Source organism: Lithobates pipiens, unplaced genomic scaffold (assembly GCF_037356315.1).
Source record: "Lithobates pipiens isolate NorthernLeopardFrog02 unplaced genomic scaffold, aLitPip1_a1.2 Scaffold_3, whole genome shotgun sequence".
In the NCBI taxonomy this organism is placed as follows: Eukaryota; Metazoa; Chordata; class Amphibia; order Anura; family Ranidae; genus Lithobates; species Lithobates pipiens.
This window is the reverse complement of record NW_027507790.1, coordinates 187,902,547-187,924,425: the sequence shown is the minus strand read 5'-3', so window position 1 is coordinate 187,924,425 and position 21,879 is coordinate 187,902,547. Positions and strand designations below refer to the sequence as shown.

General features: G+C 44.7%; 1 protein-coding gene across 5 annotated transcripts in view; it reads right to left on the bottom strand.

The window, feature by feature from the left end:
- Positions 1-21,879, bottom strand: part of RNF180 (ring finger protein 180) — a 141,841-nt gene that overhangs the window by 15,488 nt on the left and 104,474 nt on the right. For all 5 annotated transcript variants that reach the window (XM_077462623.1, XM_077462625.1, XM_077462622.1 and 2 more), the window contains exons 5-6: positions 20,359-20,587; positions 12,302-12,427 (exon numbers count right to left, since the gene is read on the bottom strand). In XM_077462623.1, coding sequence (XP_077318749.1) covers positions 12,302-12,427; positions 20,359-20,587 — 355 coding nt within the window. The remainder of the gene's footprint in view (positions 1-12,301; positions 12,428-20,358; positions 20,588-21,879) is intronic.

Sequence of the window (21,879 nt, the reverse complement as noted above, 5' to 3'; positions counted from 1 at the left end):
CCTTAGCAGTGCGGGCGGGCTTGTGGGACCCAAAAGGGACAGTCACCTCTGCAGATGTCCCTGCCGTATCCTCTATCTTTAAGGTATTCCGCACCGCTGTGATAAGTGCTCCTACTAGCACTTTCTCCTGCTCTGACACGGATGCAGAGTCTTCCTCACTGTCCGAGGATGTGGTCCTGGTCCACATTCTCTGAAACGTCAGAACAGGGGCCATTTGCCAGAGCGGGACCCGAGTCTGAATCAGAGCTCTCCCCTCTCACCCGCATGCCGCTTCCACCCTGGCAACAAATGATTCCAGGACTGCAGACAGAGTGTCCATAGGCAATGCAGGTGCAGGGGAACCGGTTGCTAAAACAGGGGTGTCTGGAGAAGAAGTGCCAGCCTCTGACGCCATGCCAAACCCACGCTTGCCTGTCACCCTTAGGGACCTAAGGCAAGCAAACACAAATGTCCACCCTCCTAGCTGCCACAGACTGAGGGGCCCCCCGCTGGACTCACCACCCTGACCCAGGTGATGCGCTGTGCTGCCACCGTCCGCTCTCTTCTCTGCCTGCCACAAGGTGTCCTATGTCCTTTTTCACGCTGTACAAGTCTAAGCCCTTGTACACATGGTCAGACATTCCGATAACAAAATCCGTCGGATTTTTTCTGACGGATTTTGTCCGAAACTGGTGTTGCATACACACGGTTGGACAAAGTTGTTGGAAAATCCGATCGTTCAGAACATGATGACGTTCATTCGTTACAATGGGACTACGTTGTGGCTAGTAGCCAATAGCTTTGGTGTCGTAATTTGATCTGAGCATGCGTGGCACTTTGTCCAATCGGAATTATCTACAAACAATCGGACAAAGTCTGATCGGATCATGTTGTCAGAAAATGTTATATCCAGCTCTCAAACTTTGTTGGTTGGACATTCCGACGGAAAAAGTCTGATAGAGCCCACACACGGTAGGATCATCTGACAACATGGTCCGATCGGACCTTTTCCATCTGAATTTCCGACCGTGTGTACAGGGGCTAAAGCCTCAGCACTAGAGCATGACCGACCTTGGGCTACCAGAAATTGGCCGATGACCGCCTCAGCAGAGAAGTCTGAAAACGCTGGGAAAATGGCTGCCGGACTCCAGTAAAATGGCCGCGGTTACAAGAAAATGGCCCGCGGTTCCCATGGCAGCCAGTCCCCCCACATGGCAGCACATGACACTCAAAACGGCAGCCTAAATAGAGAAAAAATACGAGCGGACCACCAACCACCCAGCGCAGCCCCCTGCCAGGACCCAGAGACCACTCAGAGGACCCCCGGCCAGGTACGTGCTCCACACCCCCTATGCCCAGTCACATAGCGGTCCCTAGAATAGGGAGGAGGGGGAGATGCAGGGAGAGCAACCGGTTCCCCTGCACCTGCGTTGCCACTGACATATCAGCATGGATGTCACACCACTTCCTAAAGCTAAATCTCTCTAAAACTGAGCTATTAATATTCCCCCCTGCACATGCCCCCCTCCATTACTTTTCCATCAAAAGCAACAATGCAACCATCAGGCCCTCCCCTCACACCAGGGTACTAGGTGTAATCCTAGACTCTGACTTGTCATTTCAGCCCCAAGTCCAATTGTTGTCAAAAGTTTGTAGAATTCAGTTCCGTAACATCTCTAAAATTCGCCCCTTTTTAACAAATGAAACCACCAAGCTCCTCATTCACTCCCTCGTTATCTCTCGCCTTGACTATTGCAACTCCCTTCTTATTGGCCTGCCTCTCCATAGGCTATCTCCTCTTCAGTCTATCATGAATGCTGCTGCCAGACTTATCCACCTTACCAACTGCTCAGTGTCTGCCAACCCTCTCCTCCAGTCCCTACACTGGCTCCCAATCACCCAGCAAATTAAATTCAAAATACTAACCACAACATACAAAGCCATTCACAACTCTGCCCGAGCTACATCACCAATCTTGTCTCCAAATATCACCCAAATCGTCCCCTCCGCTCTTCTCAAGACCTCTTACTCTCTAGCTCTCTCGTCTCCTCCTCCCATGCTCGTCTCCAGGATTTCTCCAGAGCCTCTCCCATCCTCTGAAACTCGCTATCTCCACTAGTCCGGCTATCCCCTACTCTTGCTACCTTCAGGCAATCCCTGAAAACTCATCTCTTCAGGGAAGCCTATAATGTCTCCAACTAATCTCCTACCACTTCCATCAGCTCATTCCCGATAGTTATAACCTTTTGTACCTGCCCCACCCTATTAGATTGTAAGCTCTTCTGAGCAGGGCCCTCTTAATCCTCTTGTATTTTTTTATTGTATTGCAACTGTATTGTCTCCTTTTGATATTGTAAAGCGCTGCTTAAATTGCTGGCGCTATATAAATCCTGAATAATAATAATAATAAAGGGAGAGAGAGACCCGCTAGTCAACCTCCCAGGGAATGCCCAGCTACTCTATCCTGCCAAGACAGGTGGAACCATACTTATGCCTCCTGCAGGGACTGCAGGGCGCACTCCTTAGACAGACCCATCACCCGAGCAGTACGGGGTGGCTGTCGGCCATGGCACACTGTGACTCGGACAGCAGTAGCCTGGTCATATGTGTGCCCTGGAGCATATAGCTCACCAGCCGCCCCTGGACCAGAACGGGGCATGTTGTGGCCGACCTAGCGCATACCAGAATCTAAATTATCCAGCCTGTCACCCAGTCTGGTTGATTGTAGATCACAGGAATCAAAAACAGGAAAAACGAAAAAATTCCAAGGACCATTGGTCCCCACAGGGAGCCAGGTCCTTCTCCTAGACTAGGCAGAAAAAAAACTGAGCTGCTGGAAGCAGAGTGAGGGGTTATAGACAGTAGGATTGCCACTGGGTGGTGCTGTGCTGTTTCTTTGTGTGTTCGGCCTAGTCCTCTCCTAAAGGTGGCGATATAACCCTAAGGTCAAGATTAAAGTGCTGTGTCCATCAATGAATGAAAAAGAAACAAATAAATGAAAACCTGCATCCACAGAACCCAAAACCCACAGCTAATCGGGAGGAAGGCAAAAAAAACCTCATACAGCATGCTCCAATCAAAACAAGCCTCCGCCAAAGCCCCCAGCTTCGATGGGTTTCCCCTTGAATTTTATGCCACGTTCTTCAATATGTTGCTACTAAAATTGTTGGACCCGTTCAATGACATTTTTAATTCTATCGTCCTCCCAGCTTCTATGAGAGATGCTCTTACAATCTTAATTCGAAAAACCAGGAAAAAACCCAGTATTCCTAAAATCTTACAGAATTGTACAGGCCTACTTTCTTATTGTAGGTGGACATTACAATTCTGGCAAAAGTGCTTACTTCCTGTCTCAACCAGGTGATTCTATTCTTAATCCACATGGATCAGACGAGCATCATGCTCAGTAAAAGCATTGCAAACAACATACAGTGATAATTCATGAATCTCCAGGCCTGTCATAACCATGTTGGTACTAGGGTGGTGGTGGCATTGGATGCAGCCAAAGCGTTCTATTCAGTGGCATGGAGTAGTCTTTGAGAGTGTCTAAAATGTTTCGGATTTGGTCCCAAATTCATTAAGTGGGTGCAACTGTTATATCAAACACAGGTAGCATGGGTATCTGTGAACGACTGGGTCTCTGACCCGTCGTGCATACTGGGGCACTCACCAGGGTTGCCAGCTCTCCTCTCTCCTCTACACTTTAGCGTAGCAGAGCCATTAGCAATTTCCATTAGATCTAATCTCCTTATATGTGGACTTCAACTATAGGCCTCTATGCAGATGATTTGCTTGTATTTGAAGGGCTCTGGTGCATCGCTCCCATATCTCCTACATCATTCCCCGGGCATCCTTAGCTACACGGAGGTAAGCCAATACATATGTATGAGCTTTATTCAGCTGGCACGGCTCAAGTGCCATTTTTGTAAGTGTAATTACACGTTTTTAATGAGAATTCATTTTTACCATACGGAAAACACTAGATATTGTATAATTTGTTTCATATACCATCATCCCTTGAGTGTACCTATGATGCGGGTAGCCGATAAAGGAAAACGGAAGGATAACACACTATGTGGCTTTGATTATATAAGAGGGAACAGCTTGGTATGACTCACTGGTGAAACAGGGTCATAACGTGAGGTAAGCAGCCACTGATTATATATATTTTCAGTTGATTTATTAACACAGTTTATGTAAATATGTGGTATTTATCTTATAGCATTCCCAGGTGTATCTACCATTGCAAATCTTCAAAATCAATGACTCCATATTAAACACCTTTGTGTGTGGCAGCAGCATAAGCTACCTTGGCAGACATTGAAAAACCAGCTGACCCTAGGGAAGCAGCCTTTTCCTGATTTCAATAGTTACTACCTAGCAGCCCAGCTTTCCCATTTTGACAAACTGGATATGGTATGATACCAAAACCCTAGTCTGCAAGTTGTCTACCCACACTGTCTTCACCCCCTTGCAGACCATCATGTGCAGGACACGGGGCTCAGCTGTGCCTCGTGACTGGACGAGCTTTACATAGTTACATAGTTAGTCAGGTTGAAAAAAGACACAAGCCCCTCTAGTTCAACCACGAAAAATAAAATAATAATATCATACAATCCCTAATACCAAATTCTATACCCACAGTTGATCCAGAGGAAGGCAAAAAAAAAAAAACAACAGCAGAGCATGATCCAATTTGCTAAAGCAGGGGAAAAAAATTCTTCCTGATCCCCCTAGAGGCAATCGGATTTTCTATGGATCAACTTTACCTATAAATGTTAGTACCCAGTTATATATATATATATATATATATATATATATATATATATATATATATATATATATATTAAATAATCCAGGCCTTTCTTAAAGCAATCTACTGAGCTGGCCAGAACCACCTCTGCAGGGAGTCTATTCCACATTTTCACAGCTCTTACTGTGAAGAAACCTTTCGGTATTTAGAGATGAAATATCTTTTCCTCTAGACGTGAAGAGTGCCCCCCTGTCCTCTTTGTTGACTGTAAAATGAATAACTCAACACCAAGTTCACTATATGGACCCCTTATATATTTGTACATGTTGATCATATCCCCCCCTTAATCTCCTCTTATCAAGAGTGAATAAATTCAGTTCCTCTAATCTTTCCTCATAGCTGAGCTCCTCCATGCCTCTTATCAGTTTGGTTGCCCTTCTCTGCACTTTCTCCAGTTCCCCAATATCCTTTTTAAGAACTGGTGCCCAAAACTGAACTGCATATTCCAGGTGAGGTCTTACTAATGATTTGAACAGGGGCAAAATGATATCTCTCTGGAGTCCATACCTCTCTTAATACAAGAAATAACTTTGCTCGCTTTGGAAACCGCAGCTTGGCATTGCATGCTATTATTGAGCTTATGATCTACCAAAACCCCCAGATCCTTCTCCACTATGGATCCCCCCAGTTGTATTCCCCCTAAAATGTATGATGCATGCATATTCTTAGCCCCCAAGTGTATAACTTTACATTTCTCAACATTAAACCTCATCTGCCATAGTCGCCCAATTAGACAGAGCATTGAGGGTGGCTTGTAAATTGGAGACATCCTGTAAGGATGTTATTCCACTGAATAGCTTGGTGTCACCTGCAAAGACGGAAATGTTACTTTTGATCCCAGACCCAATATCATTTATAAAGATATTAAAAAGTAAGGGTTCTAGCACTGAACCTTGGGGTACACCACTGATAACCTTAGACCATTCAGAATAAGAATCATTAACCACTGCTCTCTGAATTCTGTCTTTTAGACAGTTTTCTATCCATTTACAAACTGATATTTCCAAACCTGTAGACTTTACCTTACATATGAGCCGTGTGCGGAACTGTATCGAATGCTTTTTCAAAATCCAAGTATACGACGTCCACCACCACCCCTCTGTCCAAGGTTTTACTTACCTCCTCATAAAAAGAAATCAGGTTTGTCTGACAACTTCTGTCTTTCATGAATCCATGCTGTCTGTTTTTTAAAATATTTTTTTCCTGCAAGAACTCGTCTATGTGGTCTTTTATTAATCTCTCCAGTATCTTCCCAACTATAGAAGTTAAACTAACAGGTCTATAGTTATTTGGTAAAGACTTTGTTCCCTTTTTAAATATAGGCACCACATTGGCCCTGCGCCACTCCAGTGGTACTATTCCTGTCATTAATGAGTCCCTAAAAATGAGATACAATGGCTTTGAAATTACAGAGCTCAATTCTTTTAAGATCCGTGGGTGGATGCCATCAGGTCCAGGTGCTTTATCCACCTTTATTCTGTCCAAATATTTCTGGACCATATCACTTTTGAGCCATTGTGGATTTGGGACTGTGTCACTACCACCCCCATTACGGACATGAGCTCCCCCATGCTCCTCTGTATACACAAAGCTGAAGAAAGTATTTAATAAATTAGCCTTCTCTTTGTCCCCAGTCACCCACTCCAGATTATTTTGTAAAGGGCCTACATGCTCAGACTTGACCTTTTTACTATTAATATATTTGAAGAATTTTTTAGGGTTTGTCCTACTATCTTTTGCAATCTGTCTTTCGTTTTGAATTTTTGCATCCTTGATTTCCTTTTTACATATTCTGTTATATTCTTTGTAACATTTAAATGACACTAGTGTTCCTTCATTTTTATATTTTTTAAAAGCTCTTTTCTTATAGTTTATAGCTTTTTTAACTTTGGCCGTGAGCCGCATAGGTTTTATTTTTAGCCTTTTAAACTTATTGCCCATGGGAATATACTTTGCAGTGAGATCACAGTCTTTTTGAAGAATTCCCATTTCTGTTCTGTGCCCATTGATGCCAATATTCTCTCCCAGTCTAAGTCCTGGAGAGCAGCCCTCATCTTTGCAAAATTTGCTCTCTTGAAATTAAGTGATTTTATCTTTCCTGTATGTGATTTTTGCTTACAGCTAACATCAAATTAAATCATGTTATGGTCACTGCTACCCAGTTGTTTCTTTATCTGAACATTAGTAATACACTCTGCATGGTTTGAGGTTACCAGGTCCAACAGAGCATCATTGCTAGTTGGGGCCTCAATAAACTGGACCATAAAATTGTCCTGTAATAGGTTTGTATGGATCCCAAAAGATGGCTCCTTCTCTCATATTAGACTGTATGTAGTAACAGCATTTGAAGAGACAGCTCCGACATCAACCCAAACATGCAATGGAAGGATAAAGCCAGGATAGCTCCTTCTGCAAGACTCTGGTGTGAAACTGTGCGTACGTTACCACCTCGAAGAAGGCCCAGGACTCGCCTGCAAAAATGCAGCGATGACCACCTGTGGTTCATCAATAGTTTTACTGCGACTCTGAGAGTCTGCAGTTTGTCTGAAGGGAGAAAAACTCTTGCTTCCATGGAGTCCAGCAATAAGCTTAGGTACTCAAAGAGTCGGTATGAACACTGACTTTTTCAGGTTCAACAGCCATCCAAATTCCTGCAGGGTTTGCATGGTGATCGCCACATCCTCCTTTAATTCTGAGGTGGAAGCTGCTCTCAGGAGGAGATTGTCTAGGTAACCTACGATCGTGATCCCGCGTTGTCGCAACAACGCCAAAATTGGAGACAATACCTTGGTAAAGACTCGGGGGCTGATGCCAAGCCAAAAGGGAGAGCCACAAACTGGTAGTGGGCTTTCCCAATGGAAAATCGCAGAAACCTCTGATGCCTAAGGCATATGGGTATGTGCAGGTACGCATCCTGGATGTCCAAAGACGCCAGGGAGTCCCCTTGATGGAGTGCAGCGACCACTGAGTGAACTGATTCCATTCTGAACCTCTGTACTTTTACAAAGCAATTGAGGGATTTTAGGTCCAAGATTGGATGTACCCCTTTCTTTTTGGGGACTACAAACAGATTGGATTAGAACCCCTGGAACCTTTCTGACTCCGGAACATTCACTATCACCCTGCGGCTTAGAAGGTCCCTTACCGCCCCCATTAGGGCCTCCCGGCGAGCCGGGAGTAAGGGTATGCTGGAGGGGAAGAATCTGTTTGGTGGCCAAGAGAGGAACTTAATCTTGTAGCCAGAGAAAATCAGTTCGCAGACTCATTGGTCGGATAGCCGAGAGGCCAACAAGCCTGCTAACTCCCGAAGGCGACTCCCCACCCGTGTGACGGGCGGGGGCGTCACACGGGTGGTTCGTCCTGTCGGACTGGGAGTGTTTAGCCGAATTTCCGCACGGATGAAAAGGCCTCTTTTGACCGGAAAATGAGGGCTCTTGCCTGTGGCGTGGCTCCTTAGTCCTCCTGGCCTGTGGGAGCAAGGTACTCTTCCCACCTGTGACATTCTTAATAATGTCATCCAACGAGGCTCCAAAGAGCCGCTCACCAAGCAAGGGGAGATCTGTGAAGGCTTTTTTAGATACCTGGTCCGCAGACCAGCATTTTAGCCAAATCAGGCGCCTCAGCACCACTTGCTGACACTGAAGCCCTGGATAGCAGGGGAAGCGTATCCAGGGCCACATCACAGACATACTTAAGGCCGTGCACTAACTGGTCTGCTAGTTCCACGCAGGCGGGAGTAGCCTGCTGCTTCTCCAATTCGTGTTGCAAAAGTTTTGCCCATTCAGTAAGTGTCTGCGACACAAGTGCTGTGGCCGGTACTGGTCGTATTGCGGATCCCCCAAACAAGGAAACAAGGAACGGGCCACTGCCTCAGCCTTCCTGTCAGTAGGGTCCTTAAATACAGGAGTCCCCTCTACTGGGATCGTGGTTACTTTATTTAACCTGGATACTGGGGGGTTCACAACCGGAGGAGCCAACCATTTTTAAAGAAGGCTCTCCTCAAAGGGGTAACGCATTGCCATTCTTTTTGGGACCGAGAAGGTCCGTTGCGGTCTTTCCCATTCCTTGTATATGAACTTGGCTGGCTTACGGGACTCAAAATGGACCGCTACTTCAGCAGAGGAACCTGCTGTATCCTGAATTTTCAGGGTATCACACACAGCTGTGATAAGTGCTCCAAATTGCGCTTTTTCTTGCACGGGCCCGGACGGGGACTCATCCTCACTGTCCAATCGGTCCTGGTCAGCATCAGCTAAAGCAACAGAGCAGGGGCCGCTGGTCTCAGCGGGGCCTGAGTCTGCGTCAGAGCTCTCCCCAGAGGTCGGGGGGGAAGCAGGGGCCATTTTTTAACCACCTTTGCGCCCACACACCGCCTGCACCTTGGCAACGAACGTTTGAAGGACCGCCGACAAAGCGTCCAAAGGCACTGCACTGTTTGCAGACGAGCCGGTTGCAATTGCAGGGAGTTCTGGGGAAGAAACAGCAGTTTCTGAAGCCATGCTAACCCACCCTGTCTGCCACCCTTGGGGACTTAGGACAGGTGCACAGTCCCACCCTCCTAGCTGTTGCAGACTGAGGGGCCCCCACCGCAGGATTCACCACCCCGACCGAGTTCTGCACCGTTAAGTTACAAGTGCCCATGTCCAGTAACAGCTCCCAGGTGTCCTGAGCAAAAAACCACGCTGCTCTGAGCAGCAGGGACCAGCGCTGAGCATAAAAACCGTGCTGGACTACAACAAAATGGCCGCCGGCAGCCCTGTATAAAGGACATAATCACAGAGAAAATGGGCGACAAACAACTGTACACAGTGAAAGGACAGAGAAAATGGCGGCAGAACAGCGCTATGGAGATCAGCACATGCAGACCTCCAGACACCCAGTGGGGAGATCACAGACACCCAGAACAGCCCCCCATCTAAGGTGAGAGCCCCCAGGGGACCCCTGGCTACAGGTACACTCACCGCTCAGCAGCCCATCATGCAGCATCCCCCACGGGGTGGGGGGGAATAGGGACAGGGAGAGAAGAGAGAGACCCCCGAATCGACCTCCCAGGGAACGCCCAGCTGCTCAATCCCGCCGAGGCAGGGAGAGCTGTACTTACCATCCGGACGAGCTGGGGACATCCCATCACAGACCCACTCTCCGATCAGTACGGGGTGGCTGCTGGCCACAGCACACTGTGACAAAGATATCGGTAGTCCGGTCATATGTATGCCTTGGAGCATTGCGCTCACTGGCTGCCCCTGAAGCCTGAGGGGCATGTCGTGGCCGGCCCAGCGTGTAGCTAGGGTCTGTGCCAGGTCACCTAGAGCCCAGGTGACAGGTGCACACCGTAGGGTTGGGGATGCACCGCAAGGCTGTGGACCCTACGGCTGACGGCTGCAGACGGGGGACAGATCCCACTGGGGTAAGAGCGTAAGATTCCCCGGGGCACGGAGTCTAAGAGCCAGCTGGTGTTCACCAGAGCTTCGAGTGGTGAAGATGGTCTTGGCTGCAACTGGCTCCAGGTCGCGACCCCCAGGGTCCCCCAGCTCACACCCACAGTAGGTAACAGGAGGATAGGGATGGTGAGGGACAAAGCCAAGGTCGGGGCCACAAGCAGAACAGAATAGTCGGGTACACGCCAATAGGTCAGGGTCACAGGCAAGCAGGGAAGGTCAGAACACGCCAAGGTCGGTAACGGAAATCAGAAGCAGAGCACACGACAGGAAACAGGAAGCTAATACACAAAGGTTGATCAGCAGGATAGGCTAGCAGTGCAAAGGTTAATATAGTGTAGTCTGATAGGGGCTAGGGTGGAGCCATTCCAGAGGAAGGAAATAAAAGCAGTCAGGTGAAGCTCGGCTGGTCTCTAGAAATGAACACATGCAGACAGGTAAGGAGAACAACTCTAATGCATAACCATGACAGTCTGCACATGCTCGATGGCCAGGCTGGGGAGACTACAAGGATCTAGATTATCCAGCCTGTCACTCAGCCGGCTGTTGATAGCAGATCACAAGATCTTAAAATCTTGCGTAAAAGGCAAACTTCCGCAAAAAAATCCCAGGACTGATGGTCCAGCAGGGATCCTAGGTCCATCTACTACACTAGGCAGAAAAAAAACTCAGCTGCAGGACGCAGGCTGAAGGGTTATTACTGGAGGGAATGCCCCCTGGGGGAACTGTAAAGTTTTGTTTTTTTCACATGTATAACATGTTCTGCCTAGACCTCTCCTGAAGGTGGCGTAACAACCCTATGGTCAAGATTAGTGGAGCTGTGTCAAGCAGCGAACGAAAGAGAAAGTGGTAGTTTGTAACTGGATGCAGGCACTTCCTCCCAACACTCTAATTCTGGATTGTGTATATCAATTGTACTCTCCTCTACAAAAAAAGTTAATATATATATACAAAGAGGCTGTACCTCTAAGCATAGTAAAATCTGGGATTTATGGTTGGAACACACGGCCACCTGTGTATGTATTGTTCTCTGTCTGTTTATTTCTAACATAGCCAGATCTGTGCCTTGTGGTAAACTGCTGATATGACCTCCCACCCACTGTCACCTTAGTATCTTTTACTGTGCTCGTTTCTGTCTTTGTGACACTATACACCAAGTGCTATGCATGCAACATGTGTTCTGCTTAATTGTATTGGCCTATCATTTTTGGACAACTACAGAATTATCTTTATGGTCATGTATTTTCCTGCATTGCTGTGTTCTATTGTACTGATGCATGTCATATCTTACTTTACTGTATCATGCCACATTTTGGTACCTTTGTATGTTCAACTAGTTTCAGAAAAACTTATTTTTTCAACATAAAAAAGCATGGTCCAATTTGCTCCAAAAGGAAAAGGATTTTTCCTGATCCCCTAATGCAACCAGATACTCCCTGAATCAACAATATGCATTGGTATTTCATATATATATATTATATATATATATATATATATATATATATATATATATATATATATATATATATATATATATATATATATATATATATATATAGATATATAAAAACTGTCAGTTACATTTTCTGCATATAGAAAGACATCAAGCCCTTTTTTGAACCAATTTAGAGTTGGCTAGGACTAGATACTGTAGAAGACTATTTCACACCTTCACAGCTCTTACTGTAATGAACTCTTTCTTTGTGCATAGGATAAACCTTTTTTCCTCCAGGTTTAGTGTGCTCCCTTAAAGCGAACACCTTTTTTACCAAGTGAAGTATATGGACCATTTGTCTATTTATACAAGGTAATGATATCCCATCTCTTCTCAAGGAAGAGTACATTTAGTTAATCATTTATCATAGTTAAGGTTTTCCATTCCACCAGATTGATCAAAACCCTTTTACATAAATTGGTTTATGAAAAGCTGATGGTTTGCGCATGGTGGTCCTTTAACTATGAATTAAAACAATGATTTGGCTTTTGCTTATCATATGAAGTGCCACATTCTTTGTGCTGAGTGCACTAACCCATAAAAAAGCCCATCTGAATCGACGCATTAAACTCTTACCCCCAAACACTCTAAAGAGTCGATTGCAGCTAGGTAATGGCCATTTTGCACAACTTGCTCTCTGGAAACTCTGCTTCCTTTTCAGATATTCATTTGGAAAAAGAGCCGCAGAAGATTTGCTGAGGTCTGCAATTTGACAAATAGAAAAGCAAGTCACGCTCACAACTAATACCGCAATAAAATCAACCCACATTGAACACATACTATATATATTTGCAGAGTATGATGATTCAGCATTGCAAATTAAAATAGCAAGAGTGATATTTAACTTGTGTGACAAGTTACCTTACACTAAGACCCTCCATCAAATTTACAAACCGCAGCACAATAATAGCTTTTACAGTTCTGCAAACAGTAAGGTTTCCCTGTAGTATTCTTAAAGCCCAATTAAACCTTTAGTTTAAGTCAGCAAAATACATTCCATGTGCTTCAAAACAAAAGGTGACTACAGGCCAAGTAGAAAAGCCTGTCTCCTGCCAGTGATTTCAAAAGGGAAGCAGTGGTCTCTCTGCATAAGTCTGAACTGCCCCCTGCTGAGTAAGACCTATAACTCAATCAGCAAAATTCAAGTTCCCCTAATTAGCTCTAACTCTGACTCAGCAAAGGACTTATCAGACAGATCACTGCTCCCACAGAGAGCTAGAATTATGCTCTGCATCATGCTGGCAGAGGACAGATTATTCTACTAAAGGTTGAATTTGGAATTAAAGCTAGTTTCTAAGTAAATGGCTAAAGACACATTTAAAATGTATAAATCTCTTAACTGTCAAAAGCTGTAATTATGTTTAGGCAGCCTAGAGATCCCAGTACCAATGCTAGACAGCATAGCCAAGTAAACTATATAAATGTGAAAAAACCTTTCCACGCTATCCCTGTGTACAAACCACCTATTATTACTAAGAGCCCTTTCACACTGGCAGCACCTGGGTGTCGGCGGTAAAGCGTTGCTAGCTTTAGAGTCGCTTTACCAACATTTCTGCAGCGCTTTTTGGAGCGCCAGCGAATCGCTTTTAACCCCCACTAGCGGCCGAATAAAGGTTGCAAAGCGCTGCTGCCGAGGCACTTTGCAGGCACTTCAGCGACGCTGCCCATTGATTTCAATGGGCAGAGGCGCTTTAGGAGCGGTGTCTACACCGCTCTTAAAGCGGGAGTCCACGGGGACTCCGCATTTTTTTTTTTTAAAAGCCAGCAGCTACAAATACTGCAGCTGCTGACTTTTAAAATAGTGACACTTACCTGTCCAGCGCGCCCGCGATGTCGGCACCCGAAGCCGATCTCTAGATCGTCTGTAAGGTGCTGCCGCCGCCATCTTGGGTATGGGAATCAGGAAATGGAGCCTTTCGGCTTCATTTCCCGGTTCCCTACTGCGCATGCGCGAATCGCGCTGCGCAATAAGGACGGTCCCCGCTGCCTCTGGGATCTGTGTGTTTCCCTGCAGGCAGCGGGGCACTTGCGGAAAGGGGCGGGCACTTGCGGAAAGGGGCGTAATCTACGCCTCTTTCCGCAGAGAGCTATCCCGGAAGTGGGTGCAGAATACCTGTACTGTACAGGTATCTGCACCCCCCCCTCCCCCCTGAAAGGTGCCAATTGTGGCGCCGGAGGGGGGGAGGGTTCCGATGAGCGGAGGTCCACTTTAGGGTGGACCTCCGCTTTAAAGAAGCTGCTTGCGGGACTTTTTTTTACGTCCTGCCAGCGCAGAGCCCCAGTGTGTAAGCCCTCTGGCTTTCCCACTGGGATTGCAGGTGAGGCTTTTTTCAGGTGCTTTACATGTGTTACTTTTAGCGCTAAAGTGCCTGAAAAACACCTTCAGTGTGAAAGGGGTCTTAATACTATAGGAGGCACCATTATCCATCCAACCACCTGTACAAAATGCAATGAATATATATAGTCACAAAAAAAGTAAAGCGCTCTCCTTCAATATAGTGCATAAAAAAATCTGAAAACAGTGTAAAAATCATCCATATATAATAAGTTTTTGTGAGTCCATCTTTTCTGTTAAACATATATACAGTCCATAAATAAATAATTGAATGTCCGTGGTTGCAGTCCCATACACCAACAACTCTTCAGTATTTGCCTCCGATCACCACAGTGGCCTTCACCCCACCTATGGGTGTCTTCTCATCTGCTTGATTGGGCCTCCCTAATTACAGGAGGTCTATATGCGCTTTTCAGTGTTATAAGTGGCACCACTCCCACTGGCTGTACGCTCCAAATCTGTAGCTCTCAGCAGCTCTCAGCATGGTGTCAATCATATAGGAGGCAACAGGAAAGAACCATAGTGCAAATCGCTAATAAGAAGTATTTATTTCCATATAAAAATGCACTCATATTTCAGAAGTATAAAATGGAAATTTTACAACACAATCCTCAGCATACACAACTCTACCTAGTCCCAGCATGATTACATCACTGTCCACCTCACTCGTAGCGCCCAATGAGCCTGAACCTTTAAGAAAGCCCATTGGACGCCATGAGTGAGGTGGGCCGTAACATAATCACGCTGGGACTAGGTGGAGTCGTGTATGCTGAGGATTGTATTGTGAAATGCCTGATTTTTACTTCTGAAATATGAGTGGATTTGTATATGGAAATTGATACTTTTTTATTAGCGATTTGCACTATGGTTCTTTCCTCCTATATGATTGACACCACGCTGAGAGCTACGGATTTGGAGTGTACAGCCAGTGGGAGCGGTGCCACTTATAACACTGCAAAGCACATTTTTTTTTTATATTGTGAAAGATAATGTTACGCCGAGCAAATTGATACCCAACATGTCACACTTCAAAATTGTGCCCGCTCATGGAAAACTTTTACCCTTAAAAATCTCCATAGGCGACATTTAAAAAATTCTACCGGTTGCATGTGTTGCGTTACAGAGGAGGTCTGGGGCTAGAATTATTGCTCTCACTCTACTGATCACCGCGATACCTCACGTGTGTTTGAACACTGTTTTCATATGCAGGCGCTACTCATGAATGCATTTGCTTCTGCACACGACCTCGGCGGGGCAGGGTGCGTTTAAAACATTTTTTTTTATTATTTATTTTACCTTTTATTTTTACACCGTTTAAAAAAATAAAATAAAATTGTGTCACATTTATTACTATTACAAGGAATGTGAACATCCCCTGTAATAGAAAAAAGCATGACAGGACCTCTTAAATATGAGATCTGGGGTCAAAAAGACCACAGATCTCATATTTAGACTTAAATGAAAAAAAATGTTGTAATTTAAAATGACAACAAAAAAATGTGCCTGTTGGCGGAAGTGATGTTTTGACGTTGCTTCCGCCCTGCTATGGTATGGAGATGGGTGGGGGACATCTGTTTTCCCTCACTCGTCTCCATACCTAGCAAGAAGGCAGACGCGATCGCCTCCACCGCTGCTGATGGCTCCAGTAAGCGGTGGAGGGCACCGGATCGCGGCGGGAGGAGGGGGCCCTCTCCCGCCACCGATAAACGTGATCTTGCGGCGATACCGCCACAGAGACCACTTTTATTTTGTAGCCGACCGCTGGCTGAACACAGGAATAACGGGGTTACGGCACCTAGCTGCTGCCATAACAACAATATTCGTCCCCAAAGTAGGGACATACATCGGCGTGCAGCGGTCAGTAAGTGGTTAAGCTAGTGCATTGCTGGTTCACTTACCTTTTCCTTCAATTTCCCTTCTAAATGTATTTTTTCTTTGTCTGAATTTCTCACTTCCTGTTCCTCCTCTGTCAGCTTGCTCCCATCATCCGAGCTGTTCTGGCTGGGGGTTAGTCAGCGTGCTCACCCCCTCCCTTGGGACTACATCCCTGCGGGGAGACGCTGTGTACGTTCACAGGCACGGGAGGCAGGGGAGCCGTGAGCGTGTCTAAGACGCTGTAGCTCCACCTCCCATGTCATGTTATTGCAATCAGAATGACGATCTCAGCAGCACAGCCTTTACTACACCCCTTTATGTTTATTCAGTGTATGGGCGTGCTGGGGAGGCGGGAATGGGCGTGGCTGCTGGGCGGTGAGAAATGAGAACAAGGCTTGTTCTCGTTCTTTGACACAGCGGAAAAGCAGCACTGCGCATGCACGATGTCACTAAGCATCAAGGTAATTGTAGTTCATTTGAAGACGTGACTTTGCTGCATGGAGCGCGTTCTAAAAACTGGAAGCTGAGGAGATCATAGATACACTAATGGAGGAAGTTCAGAAAAAGCATATGCATATAACAGGTAAATGGAAAATTTCTGCAGAAATAACAGCTATTTTTCTGATCTATGCCGCATATAGATAAGATATTGATAAAAAATGTAGTTTTACAACCTCTTTAAATAGTTTTAATTAAATATATCAACAGTTAAACATAATCCAATGGTCTGCACCTAATTGGTTTCAACTTTCTAAGGCTTGAAGATTTGAACTACAGTCCATTTAACATAGTTTCCTATGGAACACGTTCTGTAGTGCAAATCTGCAAAATGCACTAAAAATGCATAGGTGTGACTCCAGCCTAAACCCCTACCATGCAGAAACACATCATTTACCTTTAAGCATTGAGTATAAATAACAAAGGAAGCATAATAATCCCACATAAATTCACACAGTTAAATGGTCATTGAAGAGATCAGTTTGAGGTAGCTGGATACATCTAGCAATGTTTTGTAATTTTTGTACATATACTGTACAATGGATGTTTTTTTTAATTTATTTTTTTAAATATTGTTTGTTTTACTTTATTTTTTTAAATTTTACACTTTCTCTTTATTTATTTTTGATCACTTTTATTCCTATTACAAGGAAAGTAAACATACCTTGTAATAGGAATGGTGCGTGGCAGGTCCTCTTTATGGAGAGATGTAGGGTCTATAAGACCCCACATCTCTCCTCCAGGCTGGAAAGCATGAGAAAAAAAAAATTAACGATCCCATGCTTACCAGCCGCGATCACGGCTTTGTTTACAACTGCGGCCTGGACATGACATCATAACATTGCATCTGGGCCTCTGACGATCATAGAGATGACTGGTGACATTCTGACCACTGGAAATCTCTATGCTTGTCATCCGGCGGCAGCTGATTTTTTCTCTGGGTCCCCGATGGCGCGAGAGAGCCCGGAGAAGCACCGGAGGGCAACGGGAGGGGGAAGAATGTCCCTAACCATCACCTGTAAGAATGATCAAGCGGTGGAATTGCCGCTATGATCATTCTTACGGTGCACAGAATCGTCGGCTCTAAAAGATGATATCTGGATGATGCCTGTAGCTGCAGGAACCATTTAGATAACCCCACTGAAAGTCATATGACGTACCTTGGGCGGGAAGTGGTTAATGAGGGTTTTTACATTTAGAACTCACAAAATAAATGATATTATCTCTGTGTAGTTATGTGAAAGGGTTCTTGGCTCCCATGGTCCCTTATTGAACAGTAATGTTGCTTAGGAAATCTGCTTGAGCAGGGATAATGTCTCTCAGACACAATAAATGGCACTGTCAGCATTTCCCGGCTTCAATGGCGCCTTCATGATTGGCGTATCTTACCACACTGGGGCTCAGAGTTTATTTCCCATCAGAGATACTATCTGCATAAGGTTTTAATTGTAATTACAGTACATGGGCCACCTATGGGTTTTTCAAGTTTTTATCTTAATCCTGAAATGTCCTGGAACTTTAGGTTGTAACCACCTCTGTAGTAGGTGCTAATGCAAATAGTTCTACGTAGTATATTAAGTGCAGTGTAATATGTGAATACTATATGTACAGTATTTAAAATCCTGTTAACACTAAGGACACCTCGGTGTCATGTAATGGAGAGGACTGGATAACGTGGACATGCAAGAAGAGTGTCTTTTAAATACTAAATAACACAGTGCAGTCAAAGCTGCACGTGTGCCTCTGCCATCCCAGGACTCCCTATCTTGAACTGCTGGAGGAAGGTGGAAACTGATGTGATAGAAAGGGTTCTGATGTGAAGGGGGCTTCTGATAATACGTTATTTCTTGGAGTATATTTATTCATTCATTCCTATTTTATTAATTCATTTATAAAACTGATTTTCTTTTCTGCAAGTGAATTTTTGTGAGTAATGCCACGTACACACGACCGGACCTTCCGGCAGACTAGGTCCGACAGAATCAGTCCATCGGACAATCCGATCATGTGTAGGCTAATTCAATCGTTTTTCATTAAAAAAAAATCAGATGGACCTAGAAAAAGAACATGTTTCAAATCTGTCCGACAGACTCAATTCCTATCGGGAAAACTATTCGTCTGTATTCTGGTCCGACAGACCAAATACGACATAAGGGAAGCTATTGGCTACTGGCTATTGAACTTCTTTTTTTAGTCCTGCCTTACGTCATCAAGTTCAAAACGAACGGTCTTTCGAACGGAATAAGTCCGTTCCTGTGTGGCCAAGTCCGTTCGTTCGGAAAGTCCATCGGAACTCCGTCGAAAGTCTGTCGGACCTAGTCTGCCAGAAAGTCCAGTTGTCTGTACGTGGCATTAGATAATGTTTCCCTCATACTGAAATATTTAAGCATTTTGTACTTACTAACCAACAGTAATAAAAAAGGGGGAATATATTATAGAGGCTGCGCTAAAGTTATCAAATTGGCTGCTGCCCCCTACAAATCCACAGCCCCCCAGAAGGAGACTGCGGATAAACAAGAATTTAAAAAAAGTATATTTATAGGGCCCACGGCGCTGCCACAGAAAATTATATTATACATGCCCAATCAGTAATGGAAGGGATTCCCAGAGGCCTCTCTACTATTCATGAAGCGAGGAAGACAGATTGATATATTGTATATCTTAAAACAAATTCAAAGATGGCTTTGAATTTTGAGTCTGAGTCCCCATTGTAGTGTCTTCCCATTACTTTGTGTCCTAACAGGAAGTGAGGGGAAATTTTCCCTGTAGGGGCAAAGGCAACAGTGTAAAACCCTTTAACCTTCCTTGCTCTATCAAGAGCAAGATTTGGCTTTGGGTGAGCCATATAGAATGAAAATCTGTTAAGAATTAGGCCAATAGCTTTTAAAGAAAAAATATATTTTTTCTCAAATAGGTCATGCCCAAAACCTTCCTAGCCCCATCAAGCCGATCCATAAATAAGACATTTCAAAAGTGGTAGGTCCTCTTTAACCACTTCACATCCCGCCCATGTACATATGACGTCCACAGGAGGGATCTATGATGTCCTGGGCTTTCTGGCCATCTGGGGGGCACGCACACGTTGCCAGCAGGAAACCTGTGCGCACCGCCGAATCACTCGGGAGCCGATGCGTGTGCCCGGCGGCCGTGATGTCTGCTGGGCACATGCGAATGCCCGTTAACCGAGCAGGACTGTGGATCTGTGTGTGTAAACACACAGATCCACATCCTGTCAGGTGAGAGGAGACCGATTATGTGTTCCCAGTACAGAGGAACACCGATCAGTCTCCTCCCCTTGTGAGTCCCGCCCCCTACAGTTAGAATCACTCCCTAGGCAACACAGTAACCCCTTCACCACCCCCTACTGTTAACCCCTTCACTGCCAGTGACATTTATACAGTAATAAATGCATTTGTATAGCACTGATCGCTGTATAAATGTGAATGGTCCCAAAATGGTGTCAAAAGGGCCCGATGTGTCCGCCGCAATGTCACAGTCATAATAAAAATTGCAGATCGCCACCATTACTAGTAAAAAAATAAAAATGCCATAAAACTATCCCCTATTTTGTAGACGCTATAACTTTTGCGCAAACCAATATACGCTTATTGCGATTTTTTTAACCAAAAATATGTAGAAGAATACGTATCGGCATAAACTGAGGATAATTTTTATTTCTTTTTTAAATTGGGATATTTATTATAGCAAAAAGTAAAAAATATTGTTTTTTTTCAAACTTGTCACTCTTCTTTTGTTTATAGCGCAAAAAAAAAAAAAACGCAGAGATGATCAAATACCACCAAATTTCATTTGGGTACAGTGTAGCACGACCGCACAATTGTCATGCAAATTGCGACAGCGCTGAAAACTGAAAATTGGCTTGGGCAGGAAGGGGGTGAAAATTGAAGTGGTTAAATTGCTTTACCTGTCTGAAAGCGCACTATTGCGATGATTGTCCTGCAAAGCGGACAGGGTGTTCTTGATGGACTGTCTCTTGCCAGTGTGCGCAAACACGGCTCGCAAAAGACATGGCGGCACGGATAGCACATGTAAGGGTTGAAATACACGTCTAGGCACACAGCACAAGTGTAGCTTTCCTTCTCTGGGATATCCTCCTTTTCCTCGTCCTCCGTTCTTAGATTTGAAATATTGATCTGGAAAATAAAACACATCGCAATGATATATTGCCTTTTGCACACACAGTGATTTCACACGAGCGTCTAATGAGTCATAAACCCAAACCGGCATTGTGAGCCAATTTAACACAGAATTAACAGGCATGTCAAAAAGACATGTGAAAAGCGCTTATTATCCATTGCCAGCAGTGAAGGGAGCGAGTGGGAAGCACAGGAAGAAAGCAACCATGTATCACTGTGGCCGAATCTCAAAGCTGCCATTAACAAGTGGAAAGAAGGCTTTTCCAAACCGAGAGTAAGCAGATAATGAGAAATTGGTCACAGACATCTGCATAGTGGAAAGCGGAGGAGATGCCTAACACGATCCCCTGCATGCAGTCCACAATGATTGATGCTTCACCAGTACTGCCACATTTGTCACAGAGATAATGAGCCAAGTCTACTGTATTGCTAAAAAGGATCACTCAACAGTCTGCTTAGAAAAGGCTAGCGCCTCTATGCCCACTCCTTTCACTAAGAGGAGCGGCAGTGCCAGTGTGAAATCAGATGGCGCCGACACTGACATAGGCAGGAACATATGGGTATAGTTTAATGGAAAGAAACGCTCTATGTGGATAACTGGGAAAGCATTGAGCAAGGATAGTTGCTGACTGTAAGGAAAGATACAGTACCTTGAAAAAGTATTTATACCCCTTGAAATTCTCCACATTTTGTCATGTTAGAACCAAAAACGTAAATGTATTTTATTGGGATTTTATAGACCAACAAAAATTGACACATAATTGTGAAGTGGAAGGAAAATGATAAATGGTTTTTATAAGTTTTTACAAATAAATATATGAAAAGTGTGACGTGCATTTGTATTCAGCCCCCGAGTCAATACTTTGTAGAACCACCTTTCGCTGCAAGTCTTCTTAAGTATGTCTCTACCAGCTTTGCACATCTAGAGGATGACATTTTTGCCCATTTTTGCATTTCAGATTGGATAGAAAGTATCTGCGAACAGCAATTTTCAAGTCTTACTACAGATTCTCAATTGGATTTAGGTCTGGACTTTGACTGGGCCATTCTAACACATGAATATGCTTTGATCTAGACCATTCCATTGTAGCTCTGGCTGTATGTTTAGGGTCGTTCTCCTGCTGGAAGGTGAACCTCTGCCCCAGTCTCAAGTCTTTTGCAGACTCCAACAGGTCTTCTTCTAAGATTTCCCTGTATTTGGCTCCATCCATCTTCCCATCAACTCTGACCAGTTTCCCTGTCCCCACTGAAGAAAAGCATCTCCACAACATGATGCTGCCACCACGTTT